The sequence below is a fragment of the Epargyreus clarus genome, unplaced genomic scaffold, assembly GCF_041222505.1.
Source record: "Epargyreus clarus isolate Ecla_fem2 unplaced genomic scaffold, WU_Ecla_fem_2.2 ptg000007l, whole genome shotgun sequence".
In the NCBI taxonomy this organism is placed as follows: domain Eukaryota; kingdom Metazoa; phylum Arthropoda; class Insecta; order Lepidoptera; family Hesperiidae; genus Epargyreus; species Epargyreus clarus.
The window spans coordinates 12,734,508-12,748,476 of record NW_027332215.1 but is presented as its reverse complement, the minus strand read 5'-3'; the positions used below and the strand labels follow the sequence as shown (position 1 = coordinate 12,748,476).

The 13,969-nt window shown below is 34.2% G+C and overlaps 2 protein-coding genes across 3 annotated transcripts in view; both read right to left on the bottom strand.

Moving 5' to 3' along the window:
• The window catches only part of SCaMC (Short Calcium-binding Mitochondrial Carrier), a 49,049-nt gene extending 48,117 nt beyond the window's left edge, over nucleotides 1–932 (bottom strand). Inside the window, exon 1 of one of the 2 annotated variants that reach the window (XM_073074712.1) lies at nucleotides 445–932. In XM_073074712.1, the coding sequence (XP_072930813.1) occupies nucleotides 445–630 (186 nt within the window). In that variant the 5' untranslated portion in view covers nucleotides 631–932. The remainder of the gene's footprint in view (nucleotides 1–444) is intronic. The other variant, XM_073074713.1, reaches the window with a different exon arrangement.
• Nucleotides 933–7,872: 6,940 nt separating this feature from the next.
• Nucleotides 7,873–13,757, bottom strand: LOC140743110 (nuclear receptor subfamily 2 group E member 1). The gene is made up of 4 exons (XM_073074169.1): nucleotides 13,701–13,757; nucleotides 9,630–9,866; nucleotides 8,814–9,535; nucleotides 7,873–8,338 (listed from the first exon to the last, which is right to left on the bottom strand). The coding sequence occupies exons 1-4, from the start codon at nucleotides 13,729–13,731 to the stop codon at nucleotides 8,156–8,158; spliced, it is 1,173 nt and encodes a 390-aa protein (XP_072930270.1). The 5' UTR covers nucleotides 13,732–13,757; the 3' UTR covers nucleotides 7,873–8,155.
• Nucleotides 13,758–13,969: the final 212 nt, after the last annotated feature.

The window sequence follows — 13,969 nt, the reverse complement described above, 5'->3', positions numbered from 1 at the left end:
CACAAACTTCCATTTTTAAATACTCTTATTTAAAAAGGGCTCCAATCATTCATTAAGGAAGTATAAATTTAGTATAAGTATAAGTATTGAATTTAAAGTTTTTAGTGTGATTATTTTTATTTGATTAAATTACTTAATTAAATTAAGTTTTAAAATGTCGCAAATGCAGTTACTGCTATTTCATACATTAACAAAAGTATTCAAGTGATTATTACACTTCTGTATAGTATCACATATTATTTTCAAACAACTTTAGTTTAAAATAAAATTACGAAAAACTTCAAAAGTTGAAAACTTTGAGAAACTTTTTGAAAGTTTACATTCTAAAGTAAATTTGAAATGCGAATGAATCATGCGAGTGACGGCGACGTGCGAATGATTGGAAGGTGAAACCACCGTTACAGTGGTTTTATTGCATCGCAAGACAATGTTCCAAATTCTAACCTCTGCGTAGCTGCGATTGATGTGGGGGGCCAGTTCCTTGAGTGCGACGGACAGGTCGTGGATGTCGATCTTGCCATTCCCATCATTGTCTAATTTAGAAAATAATTTCTCTAATCTTTCTTCGTCTTCTTTTGGTAATTCCTCTAGTTCCAAAGGTGGACGACACTGCACCATGGTTTCTTTCATCAGTATAAGTACTACTTGTTAAACAACAAGATAATGAATCTTCATACGATCTTGTATGGACATACATAACTTAAATTTAACTAAAATATGTGATAAAAACCATTTTTAATACTTCGCCACTCGCTTTCTATTCAAAAGGAATTTTGACAGCTACTTGCTTGCTAGCGCACTACCACCGTTGTGTGGCTGAGTCGGACGAACGCACACACAGAGATTCCTTTACATAATACTAATATAATACGGCAGTGCGCTGTATTTTCTAGGCCAAGAGACACTGAGCGCCATCTATCTTCAATTTAAAAAACGATTGCAAAGGACGTTGTACATTGATTTTTCGTAATAAAAGTTTAGTTTACTGTATTGACTACTTTTGAAAAGTTTTACAATAAAAATACATTTAATGTATATGATAAAAGAACAAAAATATAAATAATTTTTGTACATTATCATCATTATCTGAATTTAAGGCAGTCATCACAAAGTTCTTTAAAATAAATAATTTCAGGATAATCTTTTTAAATGTCGTTTGTTCAATTTCTACAAAATTATATGATTTGATAGTTTCTTATTTTAATTTTGTATAAACATCCAAGCGTAGGGTGAGTTCAAAGCCTAAGTTTTATCATAACTATCTTTTAAACTTTTAAATATTATCGAAAATATTTCAAAAAATAAGTTCATATTTTAATTAGTATAATTATAATCAATGTTGTTACATATTTTAAGTTCAATCTTTTATTTTATTACCGAAAATTTTAACCATCAATCCAGGTGATTCTTTGGTTGTTATTATGATAAGTTAATCTTTGTTAAAGAGACCGAAGTCATTGAACGCTCCCCTTAAAATAAATTGTCAATATGACTTCACGTCATTCAACGTAATATTCAATAACATTGCCATATTAAACAATTTTTTATTAAATATTTGACCCTCTTATAATTTATTTAAACAAAATTTGTTTAATATTTGAATTAATTTTCGTTTATTTAAATAAAATTTGAACAATGTCTGAATTAAATTGGCCGTAGACTTGTAACAGATTTACAATATTTACAAATGCGGTTTTGTGCTGCTTAGTGCTTAGTGGAACGTGACTAATGTCAGCTGTCAAATGTCAAGTCATTGTCAACAACACGTTTCCCGCTTTTCAAAAAGACATTCTAGTAAAGAAAATTTATAAGAAAAAAGTTTTTAATCAAAGATGAAAATACATGTATATGCACAAAATATATATGTTGTATGGCGAAGTTTCTGCCTTCGTTAAATATTGTTTCACGATGTAACTACTATGAGGTGTAGAAGTAAGGAGAACGATAAACACGAAAAAGCGTCCACTTGTAATTAGTAAATAGGAGCTCAAAAATCTTCCAAAATGGCGCTAGTGTAGCTAATTAGTATAAAATAGTTGTAGACAGGGTGAAGTGCGCTAAGTTGAAAAAAACATAAAAAGCGTAAAGTGCTTTATGCTACACTAACGCCATCCTATTTTAACAACTTTCCACGGACATTTTAGTACACAGAGACGGTACAGAGCAAAGAGGATAGTAACACAACACTCCATATAGTAACGGAAAATGGTAACCCTGTGATAAGGGTTGTCCATTTATAAATGCACATAGAACTTGAATACAATGCAATTGATGAGAACAGAATAAGTTAAGAATTTCAAATGTTATTAATAAAAATAAGTTGCTGCAGCACATATAACAGATTTTTTATTTTGATTTATTTTAATGTATTTTTGAGCGTTAAAGACGCTCCATCTGAAATGGGCCCTAAGTGCAGCTCTCGTATTGCGTTGCGCTAACATTTAGGTCGACACAGGTAAGCCTACAGATGTAAATTATAAACAGTATACCTACTCTATTGATTGGTTTTCAGGTCTGGGCGAGGTAACTACTTGTTACCTATTCAAAGTAGTATGTTAAAAGTACCTCATTATTTTGTTTACGCATGCGTATATCATGCGTGACTAGAGATATCAGGATTTCTTTTTGTTTTCTTAATCATAAGTGTTTATGAACAACATACTACCATATTATCATCATCATAATCGTAATCATCACCAGCATCATTCCTCATCACCCTTTACCAATGTTACTCCTATGGCATCTATAATGAAGTTGGTAGAATTGTTTGTGATTTATCGGCACCACTGCTATAACTGTTTCTGTCTCATACACTGTAGCTGCAGAATTTATTATTTGTATGTTTGAACGGCATGCTCTATGTTAGAGCGTCTAATATCCTGACCTCTTACTTATGTTCTTAGTAGGGTATTTTTTCTGGTCATAATTGGCTACTGCATGCTTGTTTGCTACTCTTATTATGTGATAATAATCACAGTGTAGGTACATACCTAGGAGATACTAATTTAAAGCTAATACGAAGTGGATTCCTGGTATGTGTTTATTTTGATAATAGATCGACTGCAGTATCACGACTGCCGCATTGTGTTAAAATGTTTTAAGTTTAATATATTAAAGTTAGTCCTTAGGAGTCTAGGTCACATTTGCTAGTAAACAAATTGTCCTAGACGCGTGTGTTACTACTCCTAAGGAACGCGTGTCAGCTAAGTTCTCAGTAGCTCTTCTTAAAGAATCATTCTGTAGTGGAATAAAAATGTTCATAGCTACAATTAAACATCAGGTCACTTGCGAGCTCGTTTATTGCTTGCACTAATAAAATGCTAGCACAAGATCAACTACGATTTGCAGTTTAAGCCACAGGATAGATCCTATGATACGTAAATTTCAAGGGCTCTTATGGAACCGACTTATAGGTAGTTAATACATTATCCCTGTAGTACCGGGACCAGAATAGGGCTACGGTATCCCCTGCCTGTCGTAAGAGGCGACTAAAAGGGGCTTTCGGGGTTCCGGGCGGCAAGAGAAGGAGCTCAAACTGTCCAGCAAGCGACCCCGGGAAGGACAAAGGACAGGTTTGTGTGGTCGCATATCGCTGTAATCACCAGGGGATGTGAGAGGAGCGTCAATTGCTCCCCCAGGGCCAGATAGAAGGGCATCGCGTTAGGAGGACTCCGGTTGTGTTCCGTTGAAGATCCCGGACTTCTCCACCAAACGCCGAGGACGGCCACCGGGGGGGTTTTAGTGCGGGTGCGGAAAATCCCACATTACCCGGCGTCACTCCCATGGCGTCGGGTACTTTTTGAAGGTTTCCCCTTCGTCAACAAAAAAAGGTAGTTAGTATACATAAATAAGGTACTTAGTTTTTGTAAACGGTCTCGTCGTAAAACAATAATCATGGCAAAATCAGATTTTTTTTTAAAAGATCTTCGAAGTACACCACAACGCGAACGTCGTGAACGAAAGGTAGAGCCTCAAAACAGAGTTGAGCGCGCTACGTTCCGCACTCGCTGCGTGGGTATAACTCCAGCGTGTACTTGGCTATCTCATCTAGGCAATTGTCGCAGTGATGACATCTGGTCGACGGCTCCCGCCCGATCCAATACAGATCGACACAACCATGTCTTGACTCGACAGCATCTAAGTCGTATACAAAGACAGGACGCCGATTCACCTACCTAGTTAACTAATTTATTCGAGAATGTTTGTTTGTTAGATTAAAATGTCACTTTCTATTATATTATGTATCACACTAATAAGTAACTTTACTATCGAAAATACTTAGCATTATTAATATTATTAACCGAGTATATTATGGACTATAATTTCAAAAATATACTTAACAAATAGTGTCGTAGTAGAAGTGTCGTGCACTATTTCTTGTCATATACTGGGGACATTGGGGTACACATCATCCGGTGACAACAAAGTCATATTAAGAAATATTATCACGTATCGTCGACCCTGCGGTGTGATAGTGACACAAAGGACTGTCGCCCTATTATACTTCATTAAATTCACTCAATAATCTGGCCATATTTTGTTAAGTAGGCCTTTCATTTCCCCATAAATACCCTATCTTTCCTGCTTCGCTCCCTTTATGCGCATGAGTAGAACAAGGACGCAAGATAGCTATTTGTCAAAAATCGAGGTAACTTTCATCGGGTTTCAACCAATAAACCCTTCGGGATGGCATCTCTATTATGTCAAAATGACAATACACAAATTGACGTGACCGAAAGACTATAAACTCTAGAAGTTAATACGGGCATCTGCTATTACTCATGTTTTATTTTAAAATCGGTCTTATATCAAAAGAAATAAAGTGCAAACTCGTGACGCTGAAGTTAATTCGATAGGATATTTGATGGTGAATTTTAAAGTAAGTAGCTATGGTTGTTTTTCGAATGAATCCATGGATTGCATTGTTAATAAATCAGAACGGTGCAAAAAATATTTCAAAGGGAGTGAACAAAAGCTCATAAAAGTTGGAGATTAATCGGGGATTTAGACACAATATAGTCGGGCGCACACATGTCACGGGAGACGAGCCTTCGTACTGTTGGTTTGTTTGTCAGTGACATCAGCATAGGGGAGCAGGGCGCATCATCATAACTTTGTTATGGCGAATATTAATTTACTAGAACGTGGCCCACATTTAATTTATCGCTTTATGATTTATTGTTTAATAGTTATTATTTGTAAGTTATTATTTTGCTATTAATCAAAATATACTTACATAATATTTATGTACTGAAAAATATTAGGTATGGTGAATTCTTCAATAAAATTTTGATACTTAGCATCTATTATGCATGAATTAATAAAATATTTCCTTTTTTATTTAAACTCTGTGTAAGTTATACTTACTGCAAAATATAATGTAGGTATGTACTAACTGAATATTTTATTTACCCATTTGATATTTTCCTTATATTAGTTAAGAAGCTTTCCTCTGAAATATACACAATAGGTGGGTACACAATAAAATGTCGGTGAATCCGTAGGCGTAAATATTTATTAGCAATTAAATATGTTCACAAATAATTATTTCTTAAGCTAAACTAATTTAATATCACGAAATGAGCACTAATTACCTAAATCAATGTAATTTGGATTTATATTGTGTGATGGCAGCTTAGCACATGCTTGATTATAGTGTAAAGAATTATTTTAACTAAAGTAGATAAGGTTAGTTAGTATATTACCTGTCGGAGTCAAAACATGCGATAATTTTACTCTAAATTAACACTTCCTTACTTAACATATATTACTGTATAATAATTTGCAAAAAAACGCATTCGAAAGAGTCCGATCCACTATATATTCATTTATAGTATGTATTTGTCAATTTTGTTATCATGGCAGCTCTTGAATCACGTGTATTTTGAAAATTTCAATGTTACGGTTCCATAGATACTACGAAAAATGCCGAGGATTACCGGTTTATTATTTTTAGCATTTGGTTTTATAGCAGCTATACATACTCTGTAAAAAAATCAAGCGTCTAACTATAAGGGTTTAAGAGATAGAGCCCTATGACGGACGGACAGACAGGAGAGGCCTAGTAATAGGGATCTGTTTTTATCGTGTGGGTACGGAACCGTAAAATACGTGTAAGATTTTGCAAATTGTTAAAAAACATGGCCAAACGAACATAAATTTTCAGTTGTACGATTTTACCACAGGTCCGATATTACCCCAACTAACCTTACCCACAGGTGAAATTACCTACTTATACTTACCTGCCTATAATGCCGCTTCCACACTCTTAGCGTTTGCTGCAAACTCTAAATCTTATCAAACGGTCTATTATCAGAAGATAAGCTAGGGCTTGCAAAACTTATAGAGACGAAGTCAAACGCTCTGTCCTCCCGCTTAAATTTGTTACGGTTTGACGAGTGTGTGGACGCGGTACTATTATTGTTACAATATTATAAACGGTGGTCACACGATGCAAAACAATGTGCATGTTTCGGAAAAATATTCAATAACTAGATACAAACTATTTTTATTAAATATAACATTTTCTTGTGAAAGGCACACGACCTGAACGTTCTGAGAATTACTTAATTACAAGGCACTATTAGCTATGAACCTACTGTACAAGGAGTGCTTCCCACTATAATTTGAAAAATATTGATATAATTTATGCATCACGATGAACCTCGAAATAGAACAGGTTAGAAATAATAAATAAAGTAGGTATATTTTCAGCGAAGTGAAAAAAAAATAATAGTATTGAATTGCAAATAACGTGGTAAACAATTAAGGAACCTAATCGACGGTTGCTACGTAAACTGGTGCAAGTGCGTTTTCACAACTTTACAGTAGAGCGATTTGAATGTTCTAATGCGTGTAACTTTAACATTATTCACATATAATGCAGTTTTTTTTTTTCAAAAGGATTCAATTATACCATTTTAAAATTTTAACTATGTACGTTGAATAATGTTAAAGTTACATGCATTAGAACATTCAAATCGCTCTACTTTAAAGTTGTGAAAACGCACTTGCACCAGTTTACGCAGGACCCGTCGTAATTATATAAATACATCCCTATTTATATTTATTCGTCGGTTATAAACCCGACAACAAATAAATATTAATTATTATATACATATGTGGCGTGTAGGGACATTTTTAGTTCAATCTGCAAACGGTAGACATTAACGGCTAGATTATATTTAAAATAAAAGTTTCTAAATGCTTACATAGTAGGTATAGCGTGAAAAACCTAGGCTTCTAATTGATATATGTAGCATATTATTCTCCTAAATATGATATTTTGAATGGCAACCTTATGGCGGTATAAAATGCATTTGTACAATGTTACAAAAAAGCTGTACCACGCCTTATTTGTAAACGGCTTATTTGTAAGTTCTTTTTTTGAATTCTTGACAAATAAAAACATTTTTAGAGAAAATTTACGAATAAAAAACTAATACTGCGTAATTTACATAATAAATAAATAATTATTTCAAATATTTTAGGGACATTTAGGACGGAGACGTGGCAAAACTTTTTTACGCAACTATTTCAAATCTCAAAACTGGGTACATTTTCTTGTTAGGAGTGAGTAATCTTTACTTATCAATGCTACCAATGTGTAGATCACTTCGAGCAAAATATTGATTATCTTACACCTATTATTAAGTGGTCTAGTAGTAATGTTGATTAGTATATTATGAAACATTTTTTAATCTTTCGAAGTATAAATTCACAGTCCATATTACGTCTCTCCTCTTTTTATTGTAGGTAATTTAGAGAAGATAGTTTGTAAGAAGGTAATTTGGAGAAGTGTACATACTTATACCTATATATTTTTTGACTAGATAGGCAACTAATATTAAACTATAAAAAATCAGACGCAGTTATTTTTTATTTTAAACGATCGTTCAATATGTGCATATTTAGACTAATTTATGATTTTAAGAACACTGTTTCATAATGTAGTCTTTTTATGTGCAATACAATGTACTACATATTACTTTTTACTAATAACAACAGTTCAATATACCCTAAGAGCAATTAAAAGGAATGACTTCGAAATTAAAATCTAAAGTGGACATAGACACCATTCAAAGTTACTGTGGGTAGGTAAAGATATTAATGTAGATTGTGTAGGTGCGTGACAAATAAATGTTTAGCCAACGACTCACACGTTATCCTTTCCAGTTCGGTACATATCACTAATAATTCTTTCTATCGGTATATCTCCGATGGTAGCACGAAAAAATAACTCTACAATCATTACACTAGAAACTCTTCTGATGACGCTGAGAACTTGCAGAAGTTGACTTGATCGTGACAAATTCAACGGGTACATTCGTGTCGCGTACTGTAAGAGAAACAATTAAATATTTGTTTAAAAATAATTATAACAAGTTGGTACACAGGGATATTTACAAGCTACGTGGCTGAGGTGCGAACCATATTTTGTATTGTGGTGTGGAGCTGAGCCGTATATTGTATATATGTACAATATGTAGCTGACCCGGCAAACGTTATGTTGCCATATAAATAAAAAAAATGTTAAGGGTGAACAACCCTTGTCACTTAGGGGTATGAAAAATAGATAATAGCCGATTCTCAGACCCACTGAATATGCATATAGAATTTGGTGAAAATCGGTAAAGCCGTTTCGGACGAGTAGGTACGGTAACTAACATTGTGACACGAGAATTTTATATAAGTTAGTGTTAGAGTATTGAAAGTCAGTTATAATAAAGACACCATTCGATAAACATGCAATAGATTTTCACGGAAAAACCATTGAGTCTACTAATAAATAAAAAAAATCCTGTTATTCTTACCTCATTGAGCACTATCCGAGAATGATCTTGCAGTGCCGCGACAGCGGGTAAGTCTTGTAGTCGCCTTACGTCCACGGGGGACTGCAACAGGCTTCCTCCGTCATTTTTATCTCCAATAGAAGTTTTAAATAACACAAGCGCTCTTAAACATGCGTATTCATTGCCATCAGGACAGATTTTAGCGAGTTCGGAGAGAGCCGTTTCAAACTCTTCTATATCAGTTATATTCACTCGCGGATTCTTTGCATCGTAAAGTATTTTTAAATCCAACGGATAAAGAAACTGCGATGATCCTATGACAAATAGATCTCGCCAAGACTCCTCCAATAGGAGCAATCTGTCAGAAAGTGATAGCGAGGTAAACGCAGGAACATTTTTGGCCCATTTCACATTCATAAACAACAGCCTTGCTGCAGCTTCACACATGGTCTCAGGATCAGTCGGTCTAAGTAGGGCGGCACTAACGGGAGGCGGCGATGGTGGCTTTACTTGAGTTGGTGCAAGTGGAGATGTAAGAAGGTTCATCCTACTATAAACATGATATGGGTTATGAAACGCTGTTAACGGTGGTGCTGGAATTAAACTGTGTTTCGGCAGGGCCAAGTTCAAGACTGGCGGAACAGTAATACCGATATCGGAACTCGGGATAGCTGGATCTTTTAGGAACAGTGCCATTTGCCGTCGGATGGTAGAGTTACGTGGACCTCTCTCGTGCTGGACAGCTGGAAGAAGACAAAATCATTATCATCACGTTAATTATAATATTCAGTTTAATATTCACTATAAATATTTAGTCATTTTAGTGCGTGTCCTTACCGTCTTTATTCATGCCAGCATCTAAACACTTAGCTAAGCGGCAAGCGCGGCATTGGTTTCGGTGTGCTTTGTCCACCAGACATAGGCCTTGATTCCTGGCTTTGCATGCGTATCTGCGGTCTCGTCTCACAGATCGCTTAAAGAATCCTGCGCAGCCGTCGCACGCAAACACTCCGTAGTGTTTCCCCGACGAATGGTCGCGGCACACCGCACATGGCACGTCGTAAAGAATGCGGCCTAGTTATAGAGAAAACTAGATTATAACACACTGCTCTTCATATTTATTTATATTTTTAGTAAGTATATTCATTATCTTAATGTTATAACTAATGACACATCTACCCTGACGACGAAAGTTATGTAAAGGAAACGCAAATAGGTATTAAAGTTTAAATAAATTTCATTACAAGTGCGATAAAACTTTTAAGTCGCAGTTGCAGCCACTGGAGCAACCAAAATATAGTACCTACCTATGTTTACTGTCTTATTACTTTACCTATTTAAATTTATAAAATAAACAAGTAATTCCTTAATTGATGTTTAGTTAACTTTAATACTGGTTTATGGATCGATTTCGGTAGTTCTATTTAAAGTAGGAATTTCTTATGATATTGCATTTACTAAAGAAAAAGATATGGCGCCTTGACTGTATCAGCAATAAACACAGTTATAAATAAGCATATTTTAAATAATAAATCACGTCGTTGTGCGACCCACATAATTTAGAGGACAATGTCTGTCAAAAAGAGCAAAGGACCTGTGAATGATTTCAAACAGGGTGCAATAGGCCCCGCCCTGCGCTCGTAGGACTCCACCCGCCAAATTATTAATATTTTCCCTACAATAGTGCGTTTACGACGATATGCTCACTTAGTAATATTATTGAAGTGTTAATTGTCATTGTTTCTAAAAATATGAACTATTAACTACAATAGAGACTTGATTTTCTGGACCTCAGTTATACAGATTCAGGATTATACGTACTGCCAACTATGATCAAAATTTGATTTATAACAAAATTGCCGTAGTACCTAAAATAGTTATTCTGGCCTGTTTGATTCTCGTTTTGCGAATAGATCGATGCTAGGTATCTTTGTGGTAATGAAAATTTGTGCGGGGTGTAACGATATATCACTGCAAATACCTAAGTTCCGAAAAGCATTCGAATTGGCGTTTGCTGGAGTCCTAAAGATGGTTTCAAAATTTAGTTCTTTTCGTACCTATAGGTGTTCATTAATCTGGATGCATTACGACAACAATTAGTTGTAAAAATTGTCGTGACTTCCAATTTATGTATTGCAATACGATCGCAGAACGGATAATCTGCTTTAGTGCCGTCAATGGCAAACCCGGTCCCACGGCACAACATAACGTTTCGCAATAGCAGATGAGAAGATAATACACCTTTATTAATACACCTCCAAACACGACCGTAGTCAAAAAGGCACAAAGGAGTGCCTACTCCTGCTTTTAAGACATTACGAATAAAACGGTGCACGTGAATGCGTACACTTGCGGGGCAGGAAACGCGGTGTCGAATAAAAGATGATAAAAAAAAGATTTACAAAACTGCCGGCAATAGACAATGGAACGTATTTAAAAGCCAAGAAGTGGAGCTTGGGAACAATTTAGATCGACTTAATAAAACGAGCATTGACGGCAGATAATGACAAGTTTCGTACATACACACATACGTCCGCGTAAATACGATGAAAAACGTCCAGCCACTTGAAGTGCGTATTGTGGTACCTTTATGAATGCTTTCTTATTGAATGTAAATCTTTTATTTGGCTTTATAATTTTAGGGAAGATATTTGGTATGTCGCTTCATTTGTTCGAGTATGAACAAAAAGAGAAAAGTCAATATGTGATATGTGAGAATATGTGAGAATTGGGATTTACATTACATTAAAGATATATATGAACATAATAATAATTTATTTATAGAATTTGGTGGTCGCGTTACTGTAAAGTTGCGAATAAATAAAATGACGTGGATCTTTTATCACTAATATAGTCAGTTATCTACTTGAAAAATAGAGTAATGTGACAAAATCAATGTTCTTAAACTATCGCATTTCACACTTTACTCATTTATTTCAATTTACGCCAATCGCGTTCAACAAAAGTTGATCTAGCGTTATCTTTTGATCAACTTCAGACGTGAGAGTTTTATGCAACTTTTTAACAAATACATTTTAGAGCACTCGAAATGGGTATCCTAATTACCCCGATGAGTAACCGTGCGAACAATCACCTGTACTGCATAGGGTTCGCGTGACAGTGCAGGGTTACAACGAAAACAAGCATCTATTAATTGCTACTGATAGGGCGGCGTGGTATGCCTTTTTGAAGTATAATTTATTTGTTTGCATTTTGAACCAAGCCCACGTTTTAATAACCATATTTAGCCCCCGTGCGCCAAAACCGAAATTATCGGTTATTAGTGTTAGGACACTTGCTAGTTAGGTATAGAAAAGGTGTTTAGTAAATTGACTGAATTGATAATTATTGTAAGGTATATTATTGATCATAATTACCTATAGTCTTTTGATTAAATACCCGAAAAGTATTTATTATACATAATTCATATTTTTTAGTTTTACGTACTAATTTCACAATTCGAGGATACCTTTCCGTTAGTATGCCTATTTTTTTATTATTATCTAGCTACAATTAATTTTATTTTCTATTACGCCAAGGATGTGTGCCCTCTATCACACGTATACTATACATGCGTCTGCTTTATGATTATTTTTTATGTTCAAAATATATGTGTGGCATATTATCTGAGGATAAAAGCTTTTTAAGTAAGAAAAGTATGAAATTTAATTGGTAAGAATAAAGGCACAGTTTTAGGGAATACAGTTTTATGAGTATCTAATAAAATATTAAAAAGCCATAATAATACTGGTAGAAAATAAAATACGCACTAAGTATGTATAAAAAATACATGTCATATCATACACTTTCCTTTTAAACATTTAATTATTGATAAGGTTTATATTTCAATTAGAAAAAGAGATGACGCGAAAATCACGCGGCCGTATCGCGTACTACGTATGGTACTGACGACGGAGTAATAGGTAGTATAATACTAGGTATAATACTTGTGATAATAACTTTTTTAATTTCGTTGAAATCAGTTTACGATTATTTCAATTCACGATATATATACCTAGGTACATAGATGTATTACCTAATGTCATTGGCTCATTGCCTAGGTAGATACAACATTTGTTCGATTATTTTTTTACTCTTTATAAGTTATTCAGATCGTTGTTGTCAAGAATTCCAGAATATTTCGAACCTCAAAGGATGACAATTGACAACATGAGAAAATTGATTTACATAAGCGTTCCGCATAAAGTTCTCAAAGTGTGATCAGTCGGCATAAAAACAAAAACACAATCAATTTATTAAGTAAAAGTCAACCATCATAAAATAATTCATTTAAGCTGTCATAAGTACTCCCAATAAGATAATATTATCTAAAACAATTGCGTGATTAGTCTATTGTTAAGCTAAAAAGCTTTAAACAAAAGGATGGTATCGTTATCGCTAATTTGTAATTGCGTGCCGGGGGTGAGAATGGGCAGATGTGACATACGTGGGAATATCAACAACAAATTAGCCGTGACACGTCATCTCGTTCATTCTAAATTTGAAAATTTAAATTCATGACGTTCCCGCGCTAATCAGACTAGGGTTCATTTATCACTACGTAATGACACTAATAGTGAAGTTGCATTATGTAGTAAGATAAAAATATAATTGCAACAATGTATAGTTTAGAAAATAAATAATTCTGATTTATAGTAGGTACATTAAAAATAATATTTTTGAATTTATAGTTATTTAGTGCTTATTCCATGGTTGGCTGTTCTTAAATTATGTCTATATTATAATTTTTTGAATTTTATAGTTGATGGTTTTGCTAATTTCGAAGACATTTATATTAACATATGTTGAAATTATTATAAGTGTTTCTAATAAAAAGCTTCACCAAGACGCTACACGTCAATTTAAAGACACGGAGAATCATCAAATAGATTTGAAGATTTAGCTTACTTGAAGATGCGGCCATCGATTGCATTTCCATAGTTGATTTCTTATGTTTTCATTACTCTGTAACAAAAAAATAGATTACTTATAGGTAAGAACATGACTTTTTTCAAACAAAAGTCAAAAAGGTTTTAAAAAAATGTAAAGGGCATTATTCAGACACGTAGTTTGCTATTGATAAGATAAATATACCTAGAAACAATCAAGTTATAGTAAACGTCGATAAATTTTATAATTCGCCATGATCTTTTTCCATGAAGTAAGTTTCACATGCA

Coding starts and splice junctions, on each gene's coding strand:
- LOC140743110 (XM_073074169.1), bottom strand. CDS start 13,731: ATGGAAATGCAATCGATGGCCGCATCTTCAA. Junction 9,867..13,700: donor ATCGATGGCCGCATCTTCAA/GTAAGCTAAATC, acceptor CTCTATAACTAG/GCCGCATTCTTTACGACGTG. Junction 8,339..8,813: donor CTCGGATAGTGCTCAATGAG/GTAAGAATAACA, acceptor TTTCTCTTACAG/TACGCGACACGAATGTACCC.